Source organism: Falco peregrinus, chromosome 1 (genome assembly GCF_023634155.1).
Source record: "Falco peregrinus isolate bFalPer1 chromosome 1, bFalPer1.pri, whole genome shotgun sequence".
Taxonomy (NCBI): domain Eukaryota; kingdom Metazoa; phylum Chordata; class Aves; order Falconiformes; family Falconidae; genus Falco; species Falco peregrinus.
This window is the reverse complement of record NC_073721.1, coordinates 88,800,060-88,827,661: the sequence shown is the minus strand read 5'-3', so window position 1 is coordinate 88,827,661 and position 27,602 is coordinate 88,800,060. Positions and strand designations below refer to the sequence as shown.

General features: G+C 43.5%; 1 protein-coding gene and 1 long non-coding RNA gene across 4 annotated transcripts in view; both read left to right on the top strand.

The window, feature by feature from the left end:
• The first annotated feature begins 2,983 nt into the window (after positions 1-2,983).
• Positions 2,984-27,602, top strand: part of ITPK1 (inositol-tetrakisphosphate 1-kinase) — a 150,104-nt gene continuing 125,485 nt past the window's right edge. For 2 of the 3 annotated variants that reach the window (XM_055810525.1, XM_055810385.1), the window contains exons 1-2: positions 2,984-3,131; positions 3,478-3,678. In XM_055810525.1, the coding sequence (XP_055666500.1) occupies positions 3,584-3,678 (95 nt within the window). In that variant the 5' untranslated portion in view covers positions 2,984-3,131; positions 3,478-3,583. The remainder of the gene's footprint in view (positions 3,132-3,477; positions 3,679-27,602) is intronic. The other variant, XM_055810458.1, reaches the window with a different exon arrangement.
• Positions 10,541-27,436, top strand: LOC106112770 (uncharacterized). Its single transcript, XR_003556352.2, has 3 exons — positions 10,541-10,620; positions 22,808-23,187; positions 23,506-27,436. It is a non-coding gene; the product is annotated as an uncharacterized LOC106112770 (long non-coding RNA).

The window sequence follows — 27,602 nt, the reverse complement described above, 5'->3', positions numbered from 1 at the left end:
GGAAAAAGAGGAGCCCTGCCCTGATATGGAAGGCTCAGCCCTTCCACCTGCCCATCTGCAGCAAAGTAACACCTGTCCTGTAATAATAAGAAATAAAAATAATATGTAAAAATCTTAAACTACAGGCAGTGAAAATTACCTTCTTCTTTCCATTCATTGCAAAAGATCCTATCATGACTTTTGCCAGGTGTTGAGAAAATTGCTCTTAATCGTTCACTGAGAAAATACACTTTGATAACTAACAAATGAATGGAGATACCTCATCTTATTCTAAAATGAACTTTGATGGAATTTCACTAAAAAAGCATCAAGCCTTGTTGAAACCCCTCTATTTGTTGAAAGGGTTAGAAGACAAGGTGTGAGAAATTCCAGCTCAACAAGGGAAACCTGCTTTGACCTGTAAAACTGAAGCTAAGATGAAGAGGAAGATAGTTCTGATTGCTGGAGGGCTCAAGATCTTAATCAACCCTCACCCCTTAATTAGCATGAAGCAGCTCATGAGTTGCAGTTTATAGCACTGGGCCACAAAAGTCACAGGAATGGTCAACTTGCTCCTGATCAGAAATTGGGTAAACGTTACCCTGGGGCTTCATGTGGTCACAGGTTTGGCTTTGCCTGAACTGGCTCTGCAATGTAAACAGAGGATTATAATTTATTTAGCAACATTGTGTAGCAAAACGCAGTACAGTGGCACAGCAGATGAGATGTTATTTCCCACACCTGAAATTTTTCAATGGTTAAAGATGAAAAAAAAGGTAGTTTAAAATAAAGGAATTTACCAGCTTTCTCCTTCCTGAGGTTGAATCTGGTCTCTGATACGTGTCATTCAAGTTTGTCTATTTTGAAGCAAAGCAAATTCCTCCTTTGTAGCTCCTGTGCTTCATTTCTGCAGGAGCCAAGAATGTTCAACACCTTTGATAACCTGCTTTCCTGTATCTGGAATGAAATTCATAAATCTTTCTGCTCTTCAGACTGTGTTTTAGATTGGTCTGAAACCAGGACTTTTCTTAAAGAAAAAACATTCAGAAAGAAGTCATTTAGGAAGATGGCTTCAATAATGTCATGTTTCAAGACATTCGTATTCCATTCTGATGCAAATATAAACTTTGAGCTTAATATACTGATGCAAATTTTAATAGTCTAAAATAAGTCCAGTGAAATGATAGCTGAAATAAAGCACTAATATTAGCAAAATAAAACACTTCGAAATAGGAAACCCAGATCAATTTGTTTCAGGATTCTTACTTGATTTTGATAATGTTTGATCAAGTCTGTATTTGCACCTTTGAGTTACAAATTTTCCTGAAGTGTTTAAATGTCAGTGTAACATTCTGCAGCAGGAATCATGCTATCAAAACATGTTTACTAATTCTAGTTACATTAATGAATTGTTTATAACATATCAGTGGCAAATAATGTAAGATGAAGGAGAAAAATATTTATTTCTCAAAGCCACCACAAATGGAGAAGAAGTACTATTTATATACATTGTCAAAAGACATTGGTATAAGCTCTTTGCAGGTGATTCCACTCCCCACCTACTTTCTAATGTACTCTTGGTTTAGGATTACCTCATCGTTCATGTAAATAACGACAGGAATGTAAAATGGCTCTACCTACTCACTAGGTCAATGACCTCTTTCATATTTCTTAAGGTTTTCCCCCTTAGTTCCTTCGAATGGACGCTTCTAATGCCTTTTTGATACTCTGCTGAAGTTATTAAACCACGTTTGTTGTGGCACTGTGAGTCAGCACAACAGTTTCAGCTGCACGGGACTTCAGGCGTGGTTCACAGAAAGCACCATCACAGCGGCAGCATGCCAGTTCGGGACTGCAGGTACTGCCAACCACTCTATGAAAGACATAATTATTATAAAAGCTACACTTTTAGTTCCCAGAGAGACAGAGAAAAACATTCAGGCTGGGTACGCTCATTTCAGATGAAGGGAAGAAGCAAAGATGGGAAAATTACACTTGTGCTGTGAGATACCACAGTAATTCAGGCTGAAACATTCTTCCTCTGAAATGATGCACAGAACAGCTGCCTCAGTGTTTCAGAATGCACTGCCCAAAAAATCGGAATGCCAGCTCATGCTGGCATCGCCTGCCTTTTCCTGCCTCCTGCAAAACCGTTAAGGAATAGCTGTTGATGAAATTTATGTTAAATCCTTACAGACACATGCCAAATGCTGGAAGAAGGAAGCTAACATGCTTTTGCAGTGAAAGCTCTTATTTACAGGAACCTTTTTGCTGTGAAATATGTACACCTTTATACTGAACTACGAGTTTTAGTATCTCTAATAGAAATACAAGTAGCGGTATAAACGGTGCTTCCTTTGGAAAGCAAATGGAGATGGCTCATCGACAGGCCTCCCAGCCGAGCAGGCAGCCCCTTGTTGGGGGGGGGGGGGGGGGCAGGGGGGCACGGGACCCTCCCCGCGGGTTCCTCTCGCGGAGCAGAGGCGGGAGCTGCCACCCGCTGTCGCCTGGAACCGTTTAAATCTCCCAGGGACAGCATCTCCCTGGTTTTTGATGCGGACAGCCGAGCCCGCTTTTTTCCTTTCTCTAGGCTGCCGCTTTCTGTGCGAGGCAGCGGGGCGGGGCGGCGCGGGTCCCCTCGGCGGTCGGCCCCGGGCCCTCGGCCCTGCAGCGGCTCCGGCAAGGGCCGGAGGATGCCCCCGTCGTGCCGCCGGTGGGCAAGAGCCGCAGGGGAGAACGGCAAAGGCGGCGCAAACACCGGCCCGAGCCCAGCCCGGGCGCCGCGACCCCGGCGGGGCAGAGGCCGCGCGGCACAGCCCGCCGCTAGCCGGCCATCCCGAAGGGGGCACGGTCTCTTTAAGGCGGCGGCGCGGCCCGGCCGCCCCCTGCTGGCGGCGGCAGGCGGGCGGGCGGGCGAGGTCCCTCGGTGCGAGTGGGGCCGCGGCGGCGGGCGTGTCCTGTAGTCGCTCGCCCGCCCCTGTGCGGTGGGCTGGCAGCGGGGAGAGGCGGGGACGAACCGGAGGAGGAGGAGGAAGTGGAGGCGGCTGCGAATAGCGGGCAAATGGGGAGCTGAGCGGCTGCAGTAGCACCGCAGCCGCGCAGCAGCAGCAGCAGCGGGCGGGCGGGCAAGGAGGCGAGAGCTTGGCGGCGGGGTCCGTGCGGGCGGCGGCGGCCCGGGAGAGGGGCGGCGGGGCGCTGAGGCGGGTGTTGCTCGGCGGGCGGCAGCGGCACGCTTGCTCGGCTGGCCGCTTTGCGGCTGGCAGCGGGCGGGCTGGCGGGCGTAGCGGCTTCCCCGCCGGCAGAAGCGCCTTCTCCGCCGGCCGCGGTGAGCTGCCTGCCGGTGCGGGACAAGGCCTGCCGGGGGCTGCACGCCGCTGGCCGCCGGCGGCGGAGGCTGCGCCTGGCTCGGTTCAGCGGCGCAGGGCGGGAGGGCGGAGAGTAGCGCCGGCGTCCTCCGCGGGGAACCGACTGATGTTCCTTTCTCTTCTCTTCTTAAAGCCGTTGCTTCGCAGGCGCCGAGTGCGAGCGGTAGCCGCGCTGCCCCCGCCGCCCCAGGCTGTTCCCCCTCCTCGCGGGGCGGCCGCCGCCTCTCCGGGCCGGCACCATGCAGACCTTCCTGAAGGGGAAGCGGGTGGGTTACTGGCTGAGCGAGAAGAAGATCAGGAAGCTGAATTTCCAGGCCTTCGCCGAGCTGTGCCGGTAAGGAGGCGGCGCTGGTTGCGGCGCGGCGGCCGCCGAGGCAGCTGGGGCGGGCGGCGGCCCCGGGATGGGAGCGGGAGCGGGGCCGGGGCGCCCCGCGTTCGGCCGTGGCCTGCGCCGGCCTTCGCGCGAGTTGTGCTCGGTGCGTGATTCCCCGCGGCCGGCTCTGCCCGCCGGGACCGGGGGGAGGCCGGGCTGGCCGGTGCCCTCGGGGCGGCCCGCCCCGTGCCCGCGGTGCGCTGCCCGCCGCTCACCTGGGCGGCTGCCGCGGGCCCGGGAGCCCCGGTGCGGGGTGGGTGCGAGGGCCCGGCGAGCCCGGCCTGCTGCCCGGCCGCCACCCGCTGCCGCCGGAGCAGCCCCGCCGGGGGCTCCGCAGACCTGGCGCAGGCGGGGAGCTGAAGCAGGGTTACCATTAGGAAGGGTCAGACTGCTGGGAACAGCCTTCCTTCGTGTTGTGTGAGGGGACGTGAAATTAGGGTACGTGAGCCCCTGGGCCAGCCGGTATTCGCCTGAGACATGAATGAGAGGTCTGGAAGTGTCTATTAATAATAAACTGTCTCTATTTTCTGCGGTCCCAAAGGTAAAGGTTAGTTTGATAAGCTGCAATTAGACTTTATCTGCATAGCTTAGAGGATAATATATGCAGCATATTACACAATTTTATTATTTAATTGGAAGCGTATATGCCATGTAGGTCCAAGGTCTTGTGACACACACATTACAGCTTCTGATACTGAATAACAGCTTTTTCTTATTTCATTCTAATAGTAAGCTTATAGCAAGTATATGAAATCAGTTCCTGGTAACTGAAAGTATTGTAAGTAACTGGGGTTCTGGTTTCTGTGACGTTTGTTCAGACTTTGAAGAATATATTTTACGAGACTTCAAATATACTTCATTAAAGTGTGTCATGCTGAAAACACCAGTCCCTGTGAAATTTCTGTTGGCAGAACTTGCTCCTTCCTGTAAAGATGAAGGAGGCAGAAGAAACAGAGAACTATTTCAAGAAAGCAACAGAAGCTTTTACATCAGCTTGTGTTCTTGGTGTCCTGTATCTTCTCCTGTCAAACTTCAGCAAAACTTAGCAGAGTTTTTTAAAGTATGAAAGAGGGCACAGGTTCGGGTTTAATATCTCTTTAAATTTCATGATTCTCCAAACAAAATACTGCAGATGCATAACACTAAGCTGTGACCTTACCTAAGAGACTTTTGGTTAGTTTTTGTGACGCTCAAAAGTATGCTTCAACCTCTAATAAGCATAAAAAAATTTGGGGCTTTGAGGCTTGGTGTAGATTGGGTTTTGTGCCCAGAAATTAAGGGGAATCTCCAAAAACACATGAAAATGTTTTTTGTAGTGATTTTTCTTTCATTCTTGGTATTACATGCTGTAGATTCTTACATGTTTAGGAATCTCCAAAACTGACTTTCTGTCCTCTGCTGTCCTTGTTTCTCTTTTTCACTAGGTTCTTTGCTTCATTTTCTTCTACTTCAGAAATTCCTTACACTTGTGTTACATAACATGGATCTACAATTTCTTTGTGTACTGTGTAAATTTATTAATAGTTCTAGGTCCTTGCAGTGCTGTGAAAATTGACCCCAAAGTGTCTCTCTTGTTATACTTCCCTAATTTCTTAATGAAAATTAGGCTATCGCATTCTGTACAGGCTAAGCTCACTTAGAATAGCATTTGCAGACATTGGATAGATGTCTGTTCAGTCATGCTTCGATATTTTAAAAAGCATTTAATATTAGCCTTTCCGTAGAAGTGGAGTTAAGTGGTTGGTTTAAAGATCAGTATAGTCGCTGAAGCAGGTTGTGCTGATATCTTGGATGCTCCGTTTTTTTCTTCCTGGTAACTTTCATTGACACTGGTGGGAAGCTGTATTCATTTAGCAAAGATTTCAAGTGTTTTATGCGTAATATCTACTTGATTACTTGTGTGTTTGTAAGCTTTTTGTTGCTGTAGGAAAAGTGGTGCCAAGCTTAACATATATCTTAGCAGAAATATTGTCTATGGTAGGAAATAAGGCAAGCATACTCATTCCTGTATAGTGATTCATGTGTTAGAGTGGACTATGTGTCTGTCTGTCTACGCTGTGTACTTTATGGTGACTGTTACTTGGAATTTATTTGCCTGTTGCCTAGGGATATACTTTCTGGATGACTACAAAGTTTGGTTTTGTTTGTACAGGTTTGCAATGAAGCAGTTATATAATCCAGGAAAGTAAGAGAAGCATCCTCATGAGCTCCCACAGCATGCTGGGTTTAAGTGAGGGGTATTGTTAAGATGAGAAGAATCCTAATTTCTTTGCAGTGTGCCAGTGCATCCACTTTTAGTGCGAAGCACTGGTGTCCTAATAGGGAACATGGACAGACATTTCAAAATCTGTTTGAACCATCCTCTGAGAGAGTGAGTCCAGGTGTTGAACTGTTTTCTTAAGAGTGGTTCCAGGTTTAGTCTCCAGCAGTCCTTCTAAGCTGCAATGTTGTTGTCTCAGCTGCAATGAGACATGAGGGACCATGCAAGTGGACCAGCAGTTAAAGTGCTGCCTTGGGATATAGGCAGACGTGGCTTTGGCTTTCTGGTCCACAAAGACTGGGCAGGAACCTTAAGATAGTTTCCTCATGTTTGTACCCATCTTTGAAGTGCAGCCTAGGCTGCTGGGTTTCAGTAGGTTTCCCTGTTAAATTTTGGCATCTGAATTCTTCCAGTTTTGTTACTGGAGCACTTACAGACATCTGCCTTTTCTTGAAATTTTCACGTGGTATGTAAAGTTCTGGTAATACGTGTGACTGACATGGCAGCTGTCCTGCCTGAACACAGTGTCTTGGGGCTTTTGTCTAAGCTTTATATTCACGAAGTTATCTTCCCTGTATCAAAGGCCTTTTTGCTCACCTGCTCTTCTGGTCCTCACTGTGGCATGCTGGATGTGTCCTGCCTGAGCTGTACTCTTTGTACAGCATAACAGCCTTGGCTGTTCCTTCCAGGTGTAGACTAAGCAGATGAAAGCAATGCCTGTGGTGATACCTACCTCCACGCTTAGCGCCCAGACCAGTAGTTCCTGAGTTACTGGGTCAGAGCTCTCTGCAGCCCTTAATGCAGATTCTGCATCTCTTCCAGGCTTCTGAGCGGTGTGGTGAGCAAAGAGGCATTATGGTTTCACAGGCCTGTTGCAGAAGATCAGTGGTCCCTGGATAGCAGCATGAGAGCTGTTGACCTGGAGGATGGAGCACTTGGCCTGGCAAGTGGGAAGCCAGGTTTCAAGCCTGCAGCTGGTGTCTCCCAAGGGAGACCGAACCTGAAGATGGGCCAGGCTTGCTCCAGCCCTCTGGCTGAACCTGCCACTGTGTACAGAGAGAAATGTGAGCTCCCTCGCTAGTGCCAGGATAGCCATTCTTCCATGTTACGTCTGTAGCACCATGGCAGGGGCATTTACTTGGGATGAGGTGCCTTCTCAGTTCTGGTTTCTGCTTCCCACAGCAGCGTACAGTTCTGCCCAGCAACTCCTTTATACATAAGCTGTTGATAGAATAAGGCTTTTATATTCTTTTCTGTGCATCGGTACAGTTTCATGGGGAGAAGAGAGTATCTCTCAGCCTTGCTGATATGAGGGCATTCCTCTTTGAGTTGGGAGGTGGAATTGAGCTCTTCTGTGTGGGCATTTGGTACAGGCTTCTTGTCTCCTCAGTGTATTTATTAGTCAGGAGGCAATTTAAGGAGCTACTACTACCAAGTTGTCCTGTGCTTTTAAGTGAAGCTGCTAGGACATTATGCTTTTTGTTGAACTCTGTATTATCTGCTTGCTAGCATATATGCTTTGGTTGCAGTTCCCTGTGTAGGGCCCCTTACGGGGCTGCAGCATCCAAATGTCTGGTTTGTGCATCTCAGGTAGACTTTCCTGTGAGCCTTTTACATTCTGCTCTACCAAGGTGATGGCACAGTCCCAGAGCTTTAGGTAGCTGGCTATTGGAAAAACATAGAGTATCTATAGCCTGATAAAATGTAAGGCAAGGTTTCTAGGGACTCCTGACTGAGAATTTAGGAGTCTGTGGTTTAAGTGTGTTTTTCTGACACTGTCATGTGTCCCTGCCACTGCTGAAAGGAACAGTTCCTCCATTCTGTAGCTGCTTGGTCTGGTCCCCTGTCTCAAGCAGGGTTTAGTGGTTATGCAGTTGCCAGAGAGGTCAATCCAATCGGTTCCCTGCTCATCACATTGACCTTGGAATGACTGTCATTGTGCAGGTGTGCAAGCATTTATACAAGGTTAGGGAAATGAAGAAGCCCTATTCCATTAGAGAGATGACAGAGCTGTGGTATGAACTGCAGATGGTGGTAAAGGCTATTGGATACCCATATTATCCTTTTGTAAAATATGCATAGATGTACTGCTAGGTCTCTTTAGACTTGTGCATAAAAAGACTCCTGTGCATGCCATATGAGAAGTGGTGGTGGTAGTACAGAAAAACGCATATATTTGTTCAGCAAATGAGTTGTGTGTGTTTGGCACCACTTCAGTTTAATGAGGTGCAGCCATTTACAAATGGCTGTTGGCTCTGTAAAAACCTTCGTTTCCCTGGTAGTTGTTGAGTATGTCATCTGTTAATATAGTCTCTTCTGGAAGCCACGGAGATGCGAGCCAGTAAAGACAGGGCAATGTGAATATGTTACAGTGATACAAGCTAAAGTGAAATATGCTTCATTGAAGAGGAGGTAATTTAAAGTCATGCCATTCTGAATGATAAGCTACTTCTCGGTTATTTTGGGCAAAAGCATTCACATGTGCAACTCACAAAATGGTAGCTTTTCTGTGTAGCTATATATGTAATGAGTCAGAATTTTCTCTTCATATTGTGTAGAAAATGAATAGTAAAGGAGTTGAAGAGTTGCCTGAATATGTAATCCATGTCACGATAAATCCTGCAGTTTGACAGACAGAAGAACTGTGCTTCTATATCTCTAACAACCAGATTATCTGTGGTCAGATTTTATTGTGTTGCAGTTTTTTCATAAAAACAGGGTGAGCATCTGGGAGGTAAACGTTCTCAGGAAATTACAGAATTTCTCAGAAAATCAAATTTTGACCACAAAAGTAAATGGAAATGAGGCAATTGAGAACGCCTTTTAGTAAAGCCCGATTTTCTTGATTTTTAGTGAACAAGCCAAATTGTCATCTTCTCTCCTTGGGAGATCATCCATGACAGACTGATGGCATTCACTGACACACAGGAAGCTAAGGCTTCTTGGTCTGGTTTAGGTTCCCAGGTGTTACCCACTGCTGAAGACTCTTCTGAAACTTGAGACCATGTTCTTGAATTGCTGCCTGCATCAGTTCAGCAGGTTTTGGTTTTATGCAAGGGGATGTACTTTTCTTTGGGTATGTAGCTCCTGTTAGAGCCTATGTCATCTGTGCTGAAGACCATTTGGGTATGACAGATCACTGTGGAGGGTTGGTTTGTTTTGTTTGCGGGTGTTGGGGTTTTTTTAATTGTTCTTTATTGAGTTGTGATGAAGCTGTTTTGATGCTGATTCTAGATCAATCTATTGAACATACCAACCAATGATTTTTTTCCTACCAAAATATTAGTATGCCTGATCTAGATTTGTGTGACTCAAACTTGTTGTTTTCCTTTTCTTTAAGCTAAATTGATTCTTCAACTTCTGCCCATTTAGTTTCTGTGATAGTTAAGCCTTCTGTTAGCACCTATGAGAAGGTACTCTCTTTACTAAATCTACCATAACATGGTAAACACTATTGTCAGGTTGTAGATCTGTATGGCTTTCTTTTTCTCTGCTTATCATCTCTTGTGTGCCGTGGCCTGTGCACAGGAACCTGTGCATAAGCATGAGTTTTAAGATAGATTTAAGAATAATGCTGGTTTGAGGGTATTAAATTAATCTGTTTCTTTATATAGCAGGCCATGAAGTATATTGCATATTTTTTCCAGGAAGAACTTGGGGGATTTTCTTTAACCCCAATTCCTCACAAAACCCCCTAAATACTGCTTTTGTTAAATGTCTGGCTTATGCCAGTTAGCTTTTACAGCCTTAAAAATAAAATATACATGTTTGGATCAATAGCTCCTATTGTTGCTTGTGTCAGTCTGAAATACCGTATCACAAGAAGTAACTGGGGGCGGGATGGGTGGGTAGGTTTCTTTAACATCAGCTCTAACAAAGGCAACTAGCTTAATGGTAGAAATTATACTAAGCCATGGAAGTGTTGATGGTAGTAGCAAAAAACCTGTGTATTTCTTGGAGGAAAAGCGCACTGTATTTCTGGGTTCCAGCTACTTCCAGTAGTCTATAGAGAAGATTTTTACACCCCAGAAGAACTGGATAGATGTGTGTTTTCTTAATCTCTGAGAACACTTACTGGTAGGCATCCTTCTGACGGAAAGCCTACTGCATTGTGCTTGCAGAACTATTTCACGGGAACATGGAGCACAGCCACTAAGCAACAGAAGTGACTATAACAATCACCCTTTCATAGCCTCTGTTTTGTGGCCTAGCAATCATTTACCTCAGGTTCAGGAAGTTTGTGTCATCCCAGTGATAGCGCGTCCCAGTGGATGTCATCTTGGGGTACGTAAGTTGGAACAGAACCTGCAAGGCACATGAAGTAATGCCACCATTCTGCACAGCACTGATAAGACTGCTGCTGCAGTAGCCTCACCTACTGCCTCTGGTTTGGGGCACAGCATTTCAAGGAAGAGGCAGATCAGCTGGAAAGTGCCCAAAAGAGAGCAGTGAGAAGGACTGGAGGTCTTGAACATTGTAAAAAGCTGTTGTAGGAGGAAAAAATAATATTACTCTGCCCCCCTCCCACCCCCCCCCACCCCCCACCCCCCCCCCCCCAAAAAAAAAAAGTGTATTCCCCAGTGTCATTGTAGGTAGAACAAAAAGTAGAGGGCTTCGATTGTGCCAGGAAGGAGGCATGCTAGGTAAGTGGAAAAGATACTGCAGTTGTCTAGGTAGGCAGAGATACTAATTACTTGAGACTTCTAAGACCATGCTGGACAAGCATGCTGGGAATGACACGGGCTTGTGGTCCCGTTTCAAGGCAGAGATGCTGACCTCTTCCAAGGTCACCTGGTTTGGTCCAGTCTGTAATAGTGCAGAAGGTACCTGAGAAACAGTCCTTTGTGTACATTAAGTAGTTTGAAGCCCCTTTACTAATTTAGGAGTCATGACTTGGGAAGTCTAGGCACACAGTCAAAATGTGTGTAGCTCTTTCAAATATATAGGCTCAACCCGAGAGGGGTGTCAGAGATGACAGAAGGTGTTTGCTCTGCCTTAATGCACTGCACCTGGGAAGTACTGGTTGACAGCCTATCGCCTGATACTGGCCAGGTAACTGTTGAGATGAATAGAACATTGACCCTTTTTGGTGAGGTGACATTCTTGAACATGTCCCAAGTAACAAGGAAGCAGAGCATGTGAAACACGCTAAAGTAAGTGTGATAGTAGATAAAATAAGCACCTATGCTGAGCACATCTGTGCGGTAGTGCTGTGGAACAAACCCTTTTCTCTCTGGTTATCTTCTTTTTCTCCTTTTTGAGTTCTGTGAAACAATGAAACCATGTGCTTTAGGAATGGCTTTCAAAATGACTGGGTTTCAATGAGGGGGATATCCTTTAGTTTCAAGTAAAATGTTCTTAGTTGTGGTTCTCTTCCTTCCAACTGCAGTGCTTGGGCTATTTCAGCCAGGGTGCGATTGCCACTCATACAAATTCTGTCAAATAATTCCTGTGAATTGGCAACCAAAGCAGGAGTCTCTTTCTCACAGCCAGGCTACTACCTGTGTGGGCAGGAGGGTGTGCGCTCATTGAGGTTGCTTTGAGGGCTCCAAGAAGTCTGATCTGTAGCGTGGAGCAGGTCATGTTTCTAGATCTAATGGCTTTTTTAGGAAAGTAATTGGCAGAGCCAGGCCTGGAACTTGGAAGCAGAGTCAGTTCACGTTGAGCTGTTTAATCTCCCCTTGGATGCCAGTTGGTGAAGTGTCTTGTTTTGTCTTGTCACATACTGCTGAGTCATGCTTGTTTGCTTGCAAGATTGTGAAGTTGGTCCTTGGTCTTTGAAAAAACAGGCTTACTTTTGTTCTTCATAATATTCCTCACAGGCTCTTCTTCCTCCTTGTCAATAAGCCATCTTCAGTCCTTTCCCTCTGTAACACGTTGGTTCTGCATGTTTGGTCCAGGTCCCGAGGCACTGCCTTGTGAAATTGAATTCTCCGTGGTGCCACTGGCAAAGGAGGGAAAATACTTCAATGAGACATGTCTGTAGCAAAAGACAAAATGCTAAATCTCGAGCTGGGATGCTCCTGGCCATTGCTCTGAAGCCCCATGTTTGTCCCATCAGACCACACCACAGACATGTGTGCACATCGAGGGAGTCTCTCCCCCTTGAAGAGCACTAACAGGCTGAAAATTGGTGCTTTAAGAGACCTGGTTTGACTTCAGTGTTTTGGCTTTAAGAAACATAGTTGTCCTTTTCTGAAATCACGTTTTAAATTGCTGGTGACTTGAGGAAATAGTTTAGAGGATTCTTTGGGAAAAAGGCCTTTGGCCCTGCATGTTGTAATGCTTCGTAATGACTCTCACTGCCTAGCCTTGATAAAGTTATCTACGTGTTGGGGCAACTGGTTAATGACTGATAGAACAAGTGATGTCTGGGGTGATTAATGGCACTGGAAGGAAATGATATCATAAAGGTCCACTTGTGACATGCCACGCCTGCCCCACTGGCAGCCACAGCACTGCAGTCCTTTCTTCCTGACACTCTGAAATTAGTTCCGTGGTTAAAAGAATTGGTGTAATGACTAGGCTTATTTCTTATCTTGTCAGCTAGGTTTCTCTACAAGAATGGAAAGTGTTGTCATTTGTATAGGTGGGCTGTGAAGCACTGCCTGCTTCAGCAAGGTGCTATGCTTTAGCGAGCCCAGCAGTGACCACTTAAACCCCATTAGGTATGTTAGTTAGTAAACATGTCAGTTTCAATGAGTATGTTGGTTATTTCCTTGTAGTTAGAAAGTCTTTTAATGCATTTTTGAACTCACTTTCATTTCTAACATCACAGGAACGTAAGGAGGCTTTTGGCGCATGTTGGCTATTCTGTAGTTTTCCTGTAAAACAAGAGAAAAGATAAAGGTGCTTCTGCTGTGTTGTGGGTATTTTTGGGGTGGTTTTGGTGTGGGTTTTTTTCCTCCAACCTGTAAAGGAGCAGGTATTACTTATTTTTAGACATGTGTATACATGTTCATTTTACTAAAACACCCTGGCTCTTGACCAGTGTGTGTGTGTGGGGAACCAGTCAAGATGTCGTAAGAGCTTCAGAAGTCAAAAGTGCTTCCCCAAAGAGAAAAGACTTTCCTACTAAAAATAAAAAAGCTTGCAAAAGAGGGAGAAGGAGCTAAAAGCTGGGTACAGCTTAGGAGCTAGGTTCTAAGTTGATCTAGTGCATGCTAATCTGTGACTTACAACCAACAGCGGAAGGTTTTGTGGAACCTAAAAGCCTCTTGTAAGTGAAGGAGTGTCCAGATCCACATTTGCTGCCTGACCAGCTTAAGTGGCAACATAGCAGAGGAGCCCTCCCCAAAAGTGAACTACAGTAGTAGTACTGCAGCAGTGACAGAAGCCCTCTCGTGATGTTCAATTCATTTTGAAATAAAATCTGCACCCGCCTTTTGTCTGATACTGAGAGCATTGAATTTTTCTGGTCTTTCTGTTGGTTTTCAATTAACATTGCCTTTCTTTACTTTCAAGTATGGCTTTAAGAGTTGCTTTAACTCAGCATTTTTTCACACTGTTGTCTAAAGACTGTCTGGGAAAGAAAATAATTTTAGAAAGACTAGCGACATGCACCTGTGCCAGACAGCACAGTAACTCTAAAACCATGAGCCGAGTCCGAGCGCACGCAAATGTGTTGACTCATGATGTTTCTATCAGGTGTGGCTTAACATTAATGTCCTATGAGATAGTCTGAGTAAACCATGTTATCAGAGACTCTTTACAAGGTGCTGTATGGTATGACAGAGCTGTGTACGAAGCTCAGCATTCAGATATTCTTACTAGCTGGAGGAGTGGGAAGAGGAGGATAGAGGGAGCTTGTTCTGAGGTTGCCTGTGGTGCTGCTCTTGTTATGCTGACAAAGAGGGAGCTTAATTCACTGGAGCTGTCAATCTGGTAGTTTTCAAGCACTGAAAGAAAACTCCTGTAAAGTGTATGTGAGGGAGGCAAATGTAGTATTTTGATGAAAGGCTGATGGCAAAAAGAAATAGTATTTGTAATTGCTGACCTGCACCCTGTATCTGGCAGAAAAGGGGAAAGCGTAAGAGTAGAAGGGGAGAAGTATTGTTGCTGGCACGTTGGGTCAGAACACCATGTGCTGTGTAGAGTACGTGATGATAAAATCGAGCAGTACCCGTTATCAGTCAGTTTTCTTTTTCAAAGCTGCCACATTTTAAAACTGGTTTAATCTATGGGGAGAAAATGGTTTGTGCTTGTGCAGTGCCTTCAGCTGCTCCTGGTTGCTGGGACTGTAGGAGGAAAAGGCATCTATTTGCAAGCGGACAAGTGCTGGATGGGGTTATATTTTGACTTTGGGGCTTGACATTTTGGTGTAACCTTTTCTACTGTCTCAATGAATAGATCAAAGTCTAGAGACTGTCCAGGCTGGAGTGAATTTTGAAGAGAGTGGGATTTTTTTACCCTTTTCCTGGCCTTTATAGGACCAAAATTTTAGCACGCTTTGAGGAATAGAAAGTACAGGCTTTGTGCTAGATAGGGGCTTGAAGCTCCATTTTCTTCTTTTTCTGATGTTATTTTAGGCCTCCAATTCTCAGCACCTGAGAGAATTTTTAAATTTTTATTCACAATTCAGTAGGGTGAAAAATCTTTGGTCATAGCCATCCTCAAGTTTAAATTGCTTTTGTTTGGAGCTAATTTTGTTTCAAGAACTTTTTCTTCTGATTCTTTTGTTAGTGCAACATGTCTGTAGCTTTACTCTTCATATATGCCATAGGGCATTGATCTTCATCACTTATGTTACTCACTAGTGATGGATTTGCATTTTTTCAAACAGCACTGCACCTCAAGTTAGGACTTTCTTGTGGATCAGAACTTGCTTTTTTTGTAGTAAAACCTGTGGATCTTACTATTGTCTGTTATAAATGTAATTTAAAGTATCTCTTGGCTATCTTTTAAACTATATAACAGGTTATCACTGGTTCTGGGTAATGTAATCAAACCACATGGACCTTTAGCATATAAGCTTGTATCTCCCTGAAAAGGCTATGGAGGATAGAGAAGACTTTACTTGATTTGTGCTGGTCAGCTGCTGTGTTTTAATTGTGAATGTTTCTAAGAGACTGGTGGGATATAAGTGGTCATTTGAGTCAACCGGGAATCTGATATTTGGAGCCTGAAATGATGCTGGAAGGAACCAGAAGTGACTGAACGAGAAAGGCATAGGGTCTTCGGAGAGTTCTGTCTCTTTTCTCCAAGTAAAATAAATTGAGGTGCATAATGCAGAATTACAGTTGCAGCAGACTTTCACTTACATGTGTACTGTGCTGACCACCACCTTTTCTAGTAAGACTTTTTTCTTATTCTTGTGCTACTGTGTTAAGCAGTTTCCTGATCAGTGTAAGTGCTGCATCTTGGCTCACAATAGTTATTGTTTGAGTGGGGGCTGGCACAATATTTTTGTGCTGTGATATGATCTCTTGTTTGTCTTGAATAATCTATCAAAATGTAATGCTTAATCCCATTCCTTTTTGGCAGATTTTCCTCTAGTATTGTTGCAGTGGTAATTAAACAGTGTAGCTCTGATTGCAAGAGACCCCTGAAGAAAAACAGTATTTTAGGCTGTTTCTTTTCTGTCTTTGGTTATAGAATAGAGAGAACAGCCACCCTGCAGGCAGAGTAGGTTGGACCTTTGGTCTGAGGTGCTGTGGCTGTTCACAAGTAACTTCCCTGGTTTTCCCTTGTTCCTAGTTTCTCCTGTTTGTCGTTGTGAAAAAGGTCTGAAGAACCAGACAGAAGAGCTTTCTTCAAACAGGAAAATGTGTTTCTGAAACCACGGAACACAAAGCATTTACTACAGCTAATACGTTTTTTTGAAGTTACTTTTCTTTCTTTGCCTGTCAGCTTTGGTACCAGTGCACTGTGGAAAAGCGTATGTCCTCCCTGCCCCCTATCCCAAACTACACTAACTGCAATTAGGTAAACCTTAATTAAGATGCTTGCTTCGTAGCTTGGGCAAAGAATTTGGAAACAGTCATTTATTCTAAGGCAGCTTTACCACAGATTTCTTCTAGGGCAAAGCTGTTTCCTGATGTGTAAGATCAAGATCTCTAAATCTGTTGTTCTGTAGACAAATTAGATGAGGGTCAAGTTCTTTGTACTAGTGCTTACTCCTGAAATAGTAATCCTTGCATATGAATTAGGCTAAGATTCTGAAAACTCCTACTTGTTAAGGTACTGAGTTTTCTTGACCTTGGTAATAGTTGAGCGCATTTGCAGACCTTTGCCTAATCCAGCTCCCTCTGAAACTGTTGAAAACTTATGTGGTTGGATTCTTTGGGAACTGGATACATCTGTTGGTCATTTTTATTTATTTTTTTTTCAATGGAAGGCCTGAGACAGGGATGGAAATTTAACTTGTTCACAGTAGCACAAGTTCCGTGGCATATCTGGGATCAACACATGGGCTGCTCTTGCTGGTTTGTTCTTGCTTTGTTGTACCGTAACTACTGAGAGCAGGCACTTAAAAGATATAATGGCTTGATAACTACGATTGATGGCCAAGAATCAAAAATGTGGTAGGTAGTAATTAAATCATGCAACCACAATGCCATTGAAAGTTCTCCGAATGCCTGCTTGGCCCAGGGAAGTATCCAGTAGCGTAATTTGAAATGTTTTTGTAGGACCAAGTATAGTATTTGAGTTTCCTGTTACTTGTTAATGCTGCCGCCACCTTTTCTTACGTTGACTGATATGTGGGTGTGAAAGCTCCCTGTAAGAATAGATCTTTAGTACACTTGCTGCTGCTGGTAGTGAAACCTGAAAGACAAAATTTTTGTTTCGCAAAAATGCATGTGGTCCCTGTAAAATCTCCCTGTTTCCTCTCCTGCTAAATTGAAGTAGATTGCCAGTTGAATGGGGCTGATCCAGGCAGAGTGGAACAGCCTAGCAGTGCTGGTGATATAGTAAAGGAAGGCTTGTGCTAGAGAATGTTTTTGGTTAAATATTTTTTGGTCTTTAAGACAGTAATGCTTCTGTGTGTGTGTGTTTTCAGCAGCCACTTCAGGTTCGAGGGGGTAATTGTTGGAGCCTTCTATAAGAACAGTGTGAAGGTTTTCTTTCAGTAAAGTCTGACCTCCTTTTTATGAAATAAAAACTACTAAAGTGTTAACTTTTTTCTTCCCATTCTCTGTATGTCTTTGTGAAAATTCTTTCCCTGGCTTTTTCCCTCCCTGCCAACATTTCAGAAAATTGTTTATTCAAAATGTCTTCATATCAGTGTTGGACACCTGTATGAGCTCAGGAACTTAGAGGCATTCCTGCAAGGCCAGTCCCAAAAAAACTTGAGGTGGCTCTTTCCTGCTGTGTACTGTAAATAGTTTGTCTACGAAGTTTGAAGCACATTGCCCAGACAGCTTTGAAATATGAGTAAAGTTTAAGTACATGTAAATGAGCTGCAGACAATTGAAATGTGTTTAAATCTTGCTGTCTTCCATGTATTCACTGGGGTGGGGGATTGTACAATGAGTTTCCAAGTTAAGGAATAATCTCTGATCCAAGAGAGAGAAGAGAAAGTCTCCTGAATCAGGCATAGGCCTTGCAGATAAAACAGGCTTGGCTTTTGGTTCTGTAGTAGGCTTCATTGCAACTTAAGCAAATCCGTGAATTTCCCAGTATAATACCTTTCCTACCTGTTAAATGCAGAAATAATACAGACTTGCCAGTTCAGCCACATATCAGCATTCTGAATTCATATCGTTCATAGATCATTGGATCTCAAAGGAAGCTAAACCATTTATTACTTTATTTTGCTGTTTGTCAGCAGCTCTTAATTTGCATGTGTCTGTTCCAAAGCATGGTTCCAAATTAAAAATTCAAGTTGTTAAAATTTGTCAGCTTGGTGGTGATTTCTGTAAAAGTCATTGAACCCAGTTGCTGAGGACCCAACATGTTTTAACAATTTTACCTCTCTCTTAAATACGTCTGAGAGAGAACGGCAGTTAACGAGTAAATATTTTCAGTTTATTGTATACAGAAGAACAGAGAAACATTGGAAGATACAAATAAATTTGAGCTTGAACCTAAACCTGCTGCGGCTAATGGGAGGGTTTTTTAGTGATAAAAGTTTACTTAACACAGGAACTTTGAAAAAAAACCCACAACCACATGCTCTCAAAAAGTAGGAGTCTTTTGTTCTTCTTACAGGAGCTTATCTAAGAAGGTGCTGTGTAACTTACTCATCTAGCTGTGAGCTAAAAAAAAATCGCTTCTCAGAAGTGATTCATTTTCTTTCACATCTGCAGCTTGTTTACAGGACTGGCTCTTCAGGAAGTCTTTACTCCGTTGTGTTTATTATACACAATTTTACTTGTAATAAACATCTGAAAGACTCCGATGATTGGCTGGCTGAGGACTGTATCAGGAGTGGGTAGCAGCTTGGTTTTGTCATGCTTATTTAAAAATTAAAAGATCAGGTATGCTCTGCAGCAATTTTTCTGAAGGAATCTGCTGTTTACCATTGTACCAAGAAACTATTTTTTCTCCTCTAAATGAGGCCCTGGATCTCCTAGGAGATTTTAAGGCTCCCAATTTATTTTTCTGAAAAATAGGATCATTTCATGTGTCTTCTGAAGTGTTGCTTGAGAAGTAGCAGAATAACTCTTCCAAGTGACCAGCAGGCAGCACAGGCAGCGTTTTGGTGTTCCTTTACAGGTGAGGATGTAGCCGTGAACCACTGGCCAGATCATATCCTGGCGGTGAAAGTGGAGGAGTATAATATAGACGCTCCCAAGAGAAAACAAGGGGGGCAGCTAACTTGCTTTAGATGAAGCTTAGTATTTTAAGGTGGGTCTCTCTTTATGTTGGTTGTCTCATCTACAGGACTGAAAACAGTATGTCAGCGGAACATACAGTTCATCTCTCTCTGTATGTGAAAGTCCCAAGGAGTGGTGTCTCTCACAGGAGAGAAGAAAATGCCTGAAACAGAATGAAAGCTATTTAGACTACAAGGCCTCGTATCTCCTCTCCTGGTTGCTTTTCAAATGGACAGCTGTGAGCCACTAAATCTAGGAAAGACGGCTGATGTCTTCTTTCTCTAATGTAGTGAATATGGTTTCAGTAGATCCGTATTAGGTGTGTTCTATGGGACACTGTCAGTCTGCGCATAGAGTAAGATTTCCCCTGCTCGTGACCAGTGGGAGGTTGTCTTTCTGCTCTCTCTGTCTTGCCTCTGAAGTATGGTTTTCTGCTGGTGGTTGTTGGTTTGTGAGGTTTTTTGGGTTTTGTTTGTCTTGAATGTGAGGAGATGTTTAATGTGGTCTCCTTTTTGGAAGGATTTCTGTATGGTCCTGCTTGTGTTGAAGAAATTAAGCAGAGCTGTGACTGCTTTATGAAATTCAGGATTGTTGTTGCTATGCAGGTGCCAGTTTGTGACAGGCAATGTCCAAAATAATCACGGGCCTCCAAAAGCTCACTATTGGTTATCTTGGGTATGAAAATGTGACGCTCCCTAGCAGATGTTTTTATCTTTCCTCCGAGGCCACCCTGCTGTGGAGGACAGAAAGGGCAGGACCACAGCTGCCACCTTGTGTCACAGGACCAAGTCTTGTATCACTGGAGTGAGAGTAGCTGGGATGGTTAGAATACCTTCCCAGACAAGGACTGGGAAGGCTGCGGACTCTTCAGCCTGCTGTCTTTGGGTCCCAGAATGAACAGAATAAATGTTCAGCTTTTCTAATAATGGCAAATGGAGACAGTGGGTACTGCAGGATGAGCATAGAAGGATGGAGGAAGAGAAGTTCTTTCCACACAAAAGGAGTGTAGGATAGATGGGTCTTTTGGGGTGAGATGCAGAAGTGGCCAGGATAACCATTGAGCCAGAGCCTGTGGGAAGCAGCCAGTGGAAGCCCCACTGCTCCAAGGAGTATCTAAGTGACAGAGCAGCGAGATGTGTGGGCATGTAAAGAATAGCATCAGCTGAAATAATGAGGGCCAGCATGAGAGGCAGAGGTTGTAGTCTAGCCTCCTGTCCCTGGGACGTGTTCTGATTGAGGCATTCATAGAATGGCTTCGGTTGGAAGGAACCTTAAAGATCATCTAGTTCCAACCCTGCTGCCATGGACAGGGACACCTTCCACTAGACCAGGTTGCTCAAAGCCCCATCCAGCCTGGCCTTGAACACTGCCAGGGATGGGGCATCCACAGCTGCTCTGGGCAGCCTGTTCCAGTGTCTTGCCACCCTCACAGCGAAGAATTTCTTCCTTACATCTAATCTAAATCTATCCTCTTCCAGTTTAAAGCCATTCCCCCTTGTCCTATCACTACATGCCCTTCTAAAAAGTCCCTCTCCAGCTTTCTCATAAGACCCCTGGGTGTACTGGAAGGTCTGTTATACTGCTGAAAGGTCTCCCCGGAGCCTTGTCTGGGCTGAACAACCCCAACTCCCTCAGCCTGTCTTCACAGGAGAGGTGCTCCAGCCCTCTGATCATCTTTGTGGCCCTCCTCTGGACTTGCTCCAATGGGTCCATGTCCTTCTTATGGTGGGGGCCCCCAGAGCTGAATGGGACTCAGTATGTTCTTTTCAGATATTATCAGTTTGGAAACCCATTTCATATGAAAACTCTACATTGAAGCTCTTAAAAAACACCTTTTTATGTGGGCTTAGGGAACAAATACAAACTTCTGCTATAAAAGAGTTTCCAAGAGGAACAGCTTGACTACTTTAGAGTAGTGCTCTGTAGCTTCAGTTCTGAATGGTGTCAATTCGTGGAAAATCTGCTAAGCTAGTTATTCAAGGACACCTTGGAGATCTTCTCCGTAGCTTAATTACTGGGAAGTGACTGTCATCTGTTGCATGTTTATGTAAAATGTATATAGCAAGTGGAAGCCTTGATGGATAGAATACCACTGTTCGTATGATCCTAATGTGTGCAGGTGGGAGGAATAGTTTCCTGAGTAAGACTCACTTCCAGACAAATCCAGTTAATCTCTCTATACTGGTATTAAATGACTTACAGAAATTTTGCTTTTAGTGTCATGGAATCAACACCCGAGAAAGATTGCTGTTACCCAAGGTAAAGCAGCATGGCACTGTGATTCCTGTGCTTGACTAGCTGTTTTGATAAAGACTTACGATGAGATATGATAAAAATCAGAGGGTTTAGCATATAGTTCTGCCTTGAGTGTGGTTTGAGTAAAAGCCCTTTGGTTCTGGTGGGATCTTACTGAGGATAGAAGCCTGCAGTGTTAATCTTGCAGCTGTCTGATACGACAGCAGATCTGTGCCTTACATCTCAAGGCGCAGTGCCTTACAAAGAAGAGCTCATGCAGCTCCTCTCCAAAACCCAGAAAGGAGGTAAGAAACAGTAGTGCTGTGTGAAGAGTCTGTGATGGCAAGCTTCATCCGCAGCTTCTGTCACCTGTATTCTCCTAGCACATTTATCATCAGTGGCAGTGTTTGGTACTTGGCAGTATAAGCATGTCATACACTACTAGAAAGGTGCAAGACCAGTGATGTTTGGCTTGGTGCCATTAAATTACAGCACAACAACTGTATGGCAGTAGGTGAATAGAGACATTAGATAATAAATGTATCTTGAGCAATCATAGCACCAAAGCAGTGGTAAAATTTGGGGAAGAAACAGAAACATGATCTTTGATAGTATGTTCCCTCTGTAGTTCTCTCTTGTGTATGGGCAGAGGAAGGAGTTCAGTGGGAGGTTTAGCATGCAGTTTATCTTTAGAAGCATCTGTAAGTAGTTTATTGTTAGGTAGGATGCAAGACTTTACGGGTTAGGGCCATAGTTGCAGTAAACAGTTTAGATAAATAATTGAAAAAGAGAAATCTCACTGCTTTTAACAATATTAAAATTTTGTTTTGACATAAGAGCATTTTCATTCTTTCTGAGTTTATAGCTTTAAATGGCCAAAAATGCAGTTTTAGATCTTTCTTTCATTTCCTAATTGTCTTATAGTTTTGTTTTTTCTCCCTAGTGATGTGAGTACATTCACCAGGGAGAGTCTTCCTGAAAAAGTTTAGGTATAACCTTACTGGGATTTTTCTAAGGAGAACATCACAGTGTGAAAACAGTGGAATAAAATCATAATGAAATGGTCTGTTAATCTTTCAGGCATCACTCCTGACTGTATATCCTGAAGTAAGACAAGGATATAAGGCAAGCTGTAGTATACCTCTGTGGTTTGAAAGTGCACTGGTGCACTTAGCTGCTGTTGTAAACTCCATCTGAAATTAGTGATCAGAACTGTAGGTGTTATGTCTGACCAATATGCAGGCTAGTGCTTTTGCGGATTCAAAAAATTTGCACTTTAGTACTTTGTACTGAAAATCATCTCTTTTGAAGCCAGGCCTTGAGAAAGGATTCTGGTGCAAAATCAGGGCTGGCCTTGATACTGTTGGAGTGACCTTGGTGGGCTGTTGGTTAGCTGTGCCTTATGGAGGGTGCTGGGTGGTCTGCAGGCTGGCAGGTCTGAGAGCTGTCAGTGGGGTTGGGGTGATGTTTGTCTGGTGACCACCTTGGGGCAGTGGTGAGAATGGGGGCTAGAATTCTGATAGAGGAAAAAAATGTAGGTGTTCAAGTTAGGCTTGGAAAAAAATTATCCTGGCAATTTTTTTACTTTTATCTGTAAACTAATTAGAGAAAATAATTAGGGGTGATGTAGTATTTCATTGAGATGTAAGGGAGTAGTCCAGATAAGATAACGACAATTTATGGCTTCTTGGACCGCAACTTTTGCAAGGTTTTGACTTACCAGTTTATAACCATCACAACTTCATTGTTCTGGAGGACTGTAATGATTTTGAAGAGGAATGTTTTTGCTAAATTGGAATAGCTTCTGCCCTTAATGTGATGCTTGTGTGTTTTGCAGCTTACTGTGGCACCTTGGATTGTGTGCTGACCCAAGCATGAAACTCCCCAAGTACAAGTAGGCACGTAATACCCACCCAGTGTGAATGAAGTCAGTGAGACTGAGCAACTGCATGCGAGGGGGTTACGTAAAAGCTGGGTGTGGAGTAGCCTCCTTCTTTATGAAGCACGGCTGATTGCAGGGATCTGATGTGCAAAGTGCTATGAAAACATGCTGCCTGGGAAAAAAAAAGACTTTTGGGATAAGAAATCCTGTTGTTGCAGATGTGCTAGTGGGGTGAAAAAGAAGATGCTTGGTCAAGGATTTTGTTTTGCCTTCACAAACAAGAATTCCTGGAAATATTTTGAGCAAATGTTATTTTTATTTACTAAGAGATTGAGGTAAATGTGTATGTTTCTCTGTGTGTAAAATTCTAATGGCATTATGTGGTTCAGGTGTTTTCATTAACTGTTACCTGATAACTCTTCAGTGACAGCAAATGGCATGCACAAAAATAACTTTCTTCAGCAGATGTAATTCAGGGATCAGTCTAAGGCATGCAGAATTTTCATCATAATTTTAAGTTATTTCACACAGATTATTTTTTTTTTCCCCCAAGTGTAATCATTCTTCAAGTCCTTGTACTTATTTCAGAATTACAGCAGTTAAAAGGTTGTAACCTTTCTACAAGTCCCTTTCTTTGCTGCTTGTGTCTCCAGTTAACCTGTGATGTCATTCAGGCAGTATCTTTGACCTCATCTTGTGTATGACACCCCCCCAGTCAAATGTGAAAGCCCTGAAGAGAGAACACGGGAGTTAGCTGTGTGCATCTGAAGATGGGCAATGTGGAAAGCAACCTGAAACAGCAGAGGAATCATCAGCTTCTCCTTGCCTTGTGTTGTGCAGTCACCTATAGGCTTGACAGCCCAATGTGTAGTATAGCATCATCTTCACAGTTCTTATCTCTTATGTCCACAAACAAAAGAAGTGAGCAAAGAAAATGAGTAAGCTTGTTGAAGGGAGATCTGTTCTGTGATCATGGTTAATCAAACATGTAATCAGCATTTAATCAAACATTTAATAAACTGCTTGCATTTTGCCTTCTAATTAGTTGCTGCCAATTATTGGGACTGAAGAGTGAGTTTCAAGGCGGACCTGGACAAAAATAACCCAGAGGAAAACAGCTTGTGTGCCTTTGTGTTTGCCTTTCCAGCTCCTACTCAAAAGCTGGATCGGTTTATCTGCCTCCTTAGCAGTGGTAAGGACAGTGGTAATGTGATGGATTTGAGTAGAAATTTAGCTTTTTATTTTTCCCTTTAAGAGGGATTTATCTTGTATAACTCATCAGCTTGTTGTGATCACACCAATGTTGTAATGGGGAGGGGCAGGTACTAGAGAATCTGGGTAAGTCCATAAAGGGAAACAAATGTAAAAGATGTAGCTGAACTGTTGGCCTTAGGCTTTTTTTCTGGAGAGAGGGAGTGAGAACGAACGTATGAGTAACAGAGCTCTGATATGATAGTATGATTTAGCTTGTTGAGGCAGCTTCTGCAAAATCTGAGGAGGCCCAAGAAATTGTCTGGTTCTTCCAGTTATGCGGTGTGGCAGACCTCCCAGCAGGTCTGAATCTGGGCTACAAGAGAGTGTGGTTAAAAAATGCAATAGCATTTGGGGGGTTGTATATCAGCTCCTGCGTGCCCTGGCCAAATCTGGGAAAGTTGTAGTCTTAAACCACATGTGCTCTGTCACTGATGGAAACTATGGGTGTAACAGCTGCTGTCCAGGATAAGTTACAAAAAAATAGGATTAATTAGAGCACCCTGTGTGTGTGTACCCCACTGTGTCTTGTGAGAGATTAGTAGCAGGATGTACTATGGAAGGTCAGGGATGTGGGAGACAGCAAGGCACATGCTGTGGGTGTTGGCACTGCTGGGCAAAGTGGTGCCTGCTGAAGCTGATCAGAAACAATTGTTTGGTTCAGAGAGATGCAATGCTCTAAATTTCTTGTAAGCAAACAGGATTTACATTGAAGAACTTTGTCATTCACTTTACCTGATGGAGGGATGTGCATTTTGTCTTTAACACCTTGGATAAAAAACAGGCAGTAGTTGTGTTTTATGATTTATAAAAGGTGTGTTGTTTTTTTCTTTTCCCCTCTTACAGTGCTGTAAACAATCCACTTGAAGCAAACAAAAAAATCGGTATTCTGTCAGACATATACATATGCTGCTGCTTAAAGCATATGTATAAGAAACCTATGGGCTGAAAGAAATAGGGAGAATTTTAATCTTTCTTTAACAGCAAACTTCAGCGTAATGTAAAGCAGATAAAATGCCTGATAAAATATATGTTTGTAACACACATATAGATGGCATTTCTCTGAAGTGTTCTGTATGCCTGGACAGGGAATTTTCACCAGCTGGAGTGGAGATTTCTTGGAGATACAGTTTTGCTCTTTTCAGATGCAGAAACTATCGTGAGTGATGAAGACATTTTGCCTTGCTGTCTGATCTCTGCTCCAGCTTCAGGTTTGCGCTTTATGACCTTGGCTGGTCCTGTGCAAAACAATCCTATGTCCGTTTCTGCCCAAAGCTTTTAGTGTATTTCTATGAGTCTTCATGACCTACATTGTCTTAATATTAAAAGGTTGGCAGTAGTACCTTCTTCTGTGTATTGTATTTCCAAGCCCTCAAACTGCAGCCCCATCCAGTCGGACCAATGGAAGACTCTGTTCTCTTATCTGAACTTTTGGTAAGGTTTTTGCTCAGGGTGTGTGTCTGTGGTGGTTTTTTTTGTTTATTTTTATTGCCCCCTGCCACTGTTCACATCAGCTATTAATATTATTCTGCATGGTGTATAATAAAAAACATTTATTAATATGCTGTCACTTCATTTAGATCTTTTCTTCTTGTAAGTAGGACATACTCAAATATTGCATGTTGCAGGCGTTTTATTTCATTTCAAGGATCATGTGTAGTTTGTGCAGATCACCAAGATGATTCGCTGCAGCGCTGTCATGCGCTCTATTCTGTTGCCTCTTGGGGAGGCTGGCCATTTGTCAATAACTGGAATATTTTTCAAACAGTATGATCATCACTTGCCAAGCTTTCATTTTATTGCAAGCCTCTCTAGTGATGCTTCCAAATAAAGTAAAATAATTTTTCTTTGATCTGTTTTGCTGTAAACTCAAGCAGAATAGTCAGTTACAGGGAAAGGAGATGCCCATTATTGGTATTGGCATCTGAATCTGTTCAAATGGAGAAAAGCAATCCAGTTCACACTTATTTAATTTGTACCGTGTATTTTCTGCCAAACATCTTTTTCTTCTCCAACAGGGTACTAGGTTGCAGAATTGCACTTTTCAGGTTCCAGGTGCTCTTGTTTGCTGTTGACATGGTTCGTACATGTTTGGGGGGAGCTGTGTAGCAAAATAAAGGTGAAACCCAATTTCAAATTATATTGGAATGGCTTTTAGCCAGCTTGCCAGCCTGTCCTCTTTAAAATAACAGCTGCATTTGTAAGTGTCCCAAACTGAGGGCTGAAAATTGAAATGCATCTCCAAAGGAGCAAAGAAAACAGAGGAACTGACTAGAATAGTTATGTGACGCTAAACTGATGCAGAGTTTGAGGAGAAAAGTTTTCTAGGAATGTCTTTTAATTATGTTACGCTAAATCTTTCCATGGATGTCCTTTTAACCTGATGAAACATTGGATTGGTATCTGTGATGGTGTGTACGGCTGGATGCAGTATCTTCTCGGCATAGGATCTTGTCAGTTATGTCTATGAATCTATGACTGAGTCTGGTTCCATAAATGAAGAGGAAAATTTGTTCCTTGCATGTGCAAGCAGTGGTCACTTGGTGAGTATAGGAGAAAAGGAGTCACAAGTGCTCTCGAAGCTCATGAAACTTGAGGGAGACCTGGTGTCTGACTTGTAACAGTGCCAAAACATTAGGGCCATCCTTTATGGAGGGGGGAAAAAAAGTTGCAATGGTTTTTTTTTTTCAGTGAGCAGACATGTTAAGTTTCCTGTGTTAACTTTCTCTTGTTTGTATAATGAAGTTTTGCATGAAGGAAAAAGCCCCAGACACCTATATATCTTACTTGAAGCTTGGCTGGAGATGAATGAACTCATTTTTGCGTGGCAAGTTGCTGAACTTAAATACATCTCTAATTTCTGCCAGAAAAATGCCCAGTCTCTTTTAGAGATCCAAGAAGTGAATAAAATAATACTGTGTATTACACATTTCTCATGTGTGTCTCAGTGGGTGTCTGGCCTGTATAAAAACTCCCAAAAGGTTCGTTTAAGGCTGGTTGCCAAAGTCTTGGAAAGCTGCAGTGGATGTATAACGTTTGGTTTCAGGGTTAGTGGATTAAAAACCATTTCTAGATGAAAGCTGACTTGGCTGACGTGCTTTTCTCCCTGCACCCCTTGGTTTTAGTAGCAGGAGACCTGTAGAACCTGCAGTACCAGCCTGGGGCCCAGCAGAGCCTTGTCTCACTGGCCATGCTGGACTGATGGTGTGGGTGCAATATGGTTATGTTGAAAATGAGAGCAGCTGAAGCTGCTTCTCAGAATGTCAAAGCAAGCCACTAGAGTGTTTTTATTTGAGTGAAAGGCAAGAGGAATCCAGGTTAAGACTTGTTAAAGTAAATGGAGCACCGTGTAGCATGCTGGAGAGAGGTGAGAGGGAGAGGGCAAAGGGAGGGGTGTGGAAGTGGCAGCTTCTAGCCTCTGTACAAGTCTGCTTTAGGTACCTTTATTTATTTATTTGTTTTTGTTCAAGAAACTAAATTCTGAGCTTTGAATGTGTGA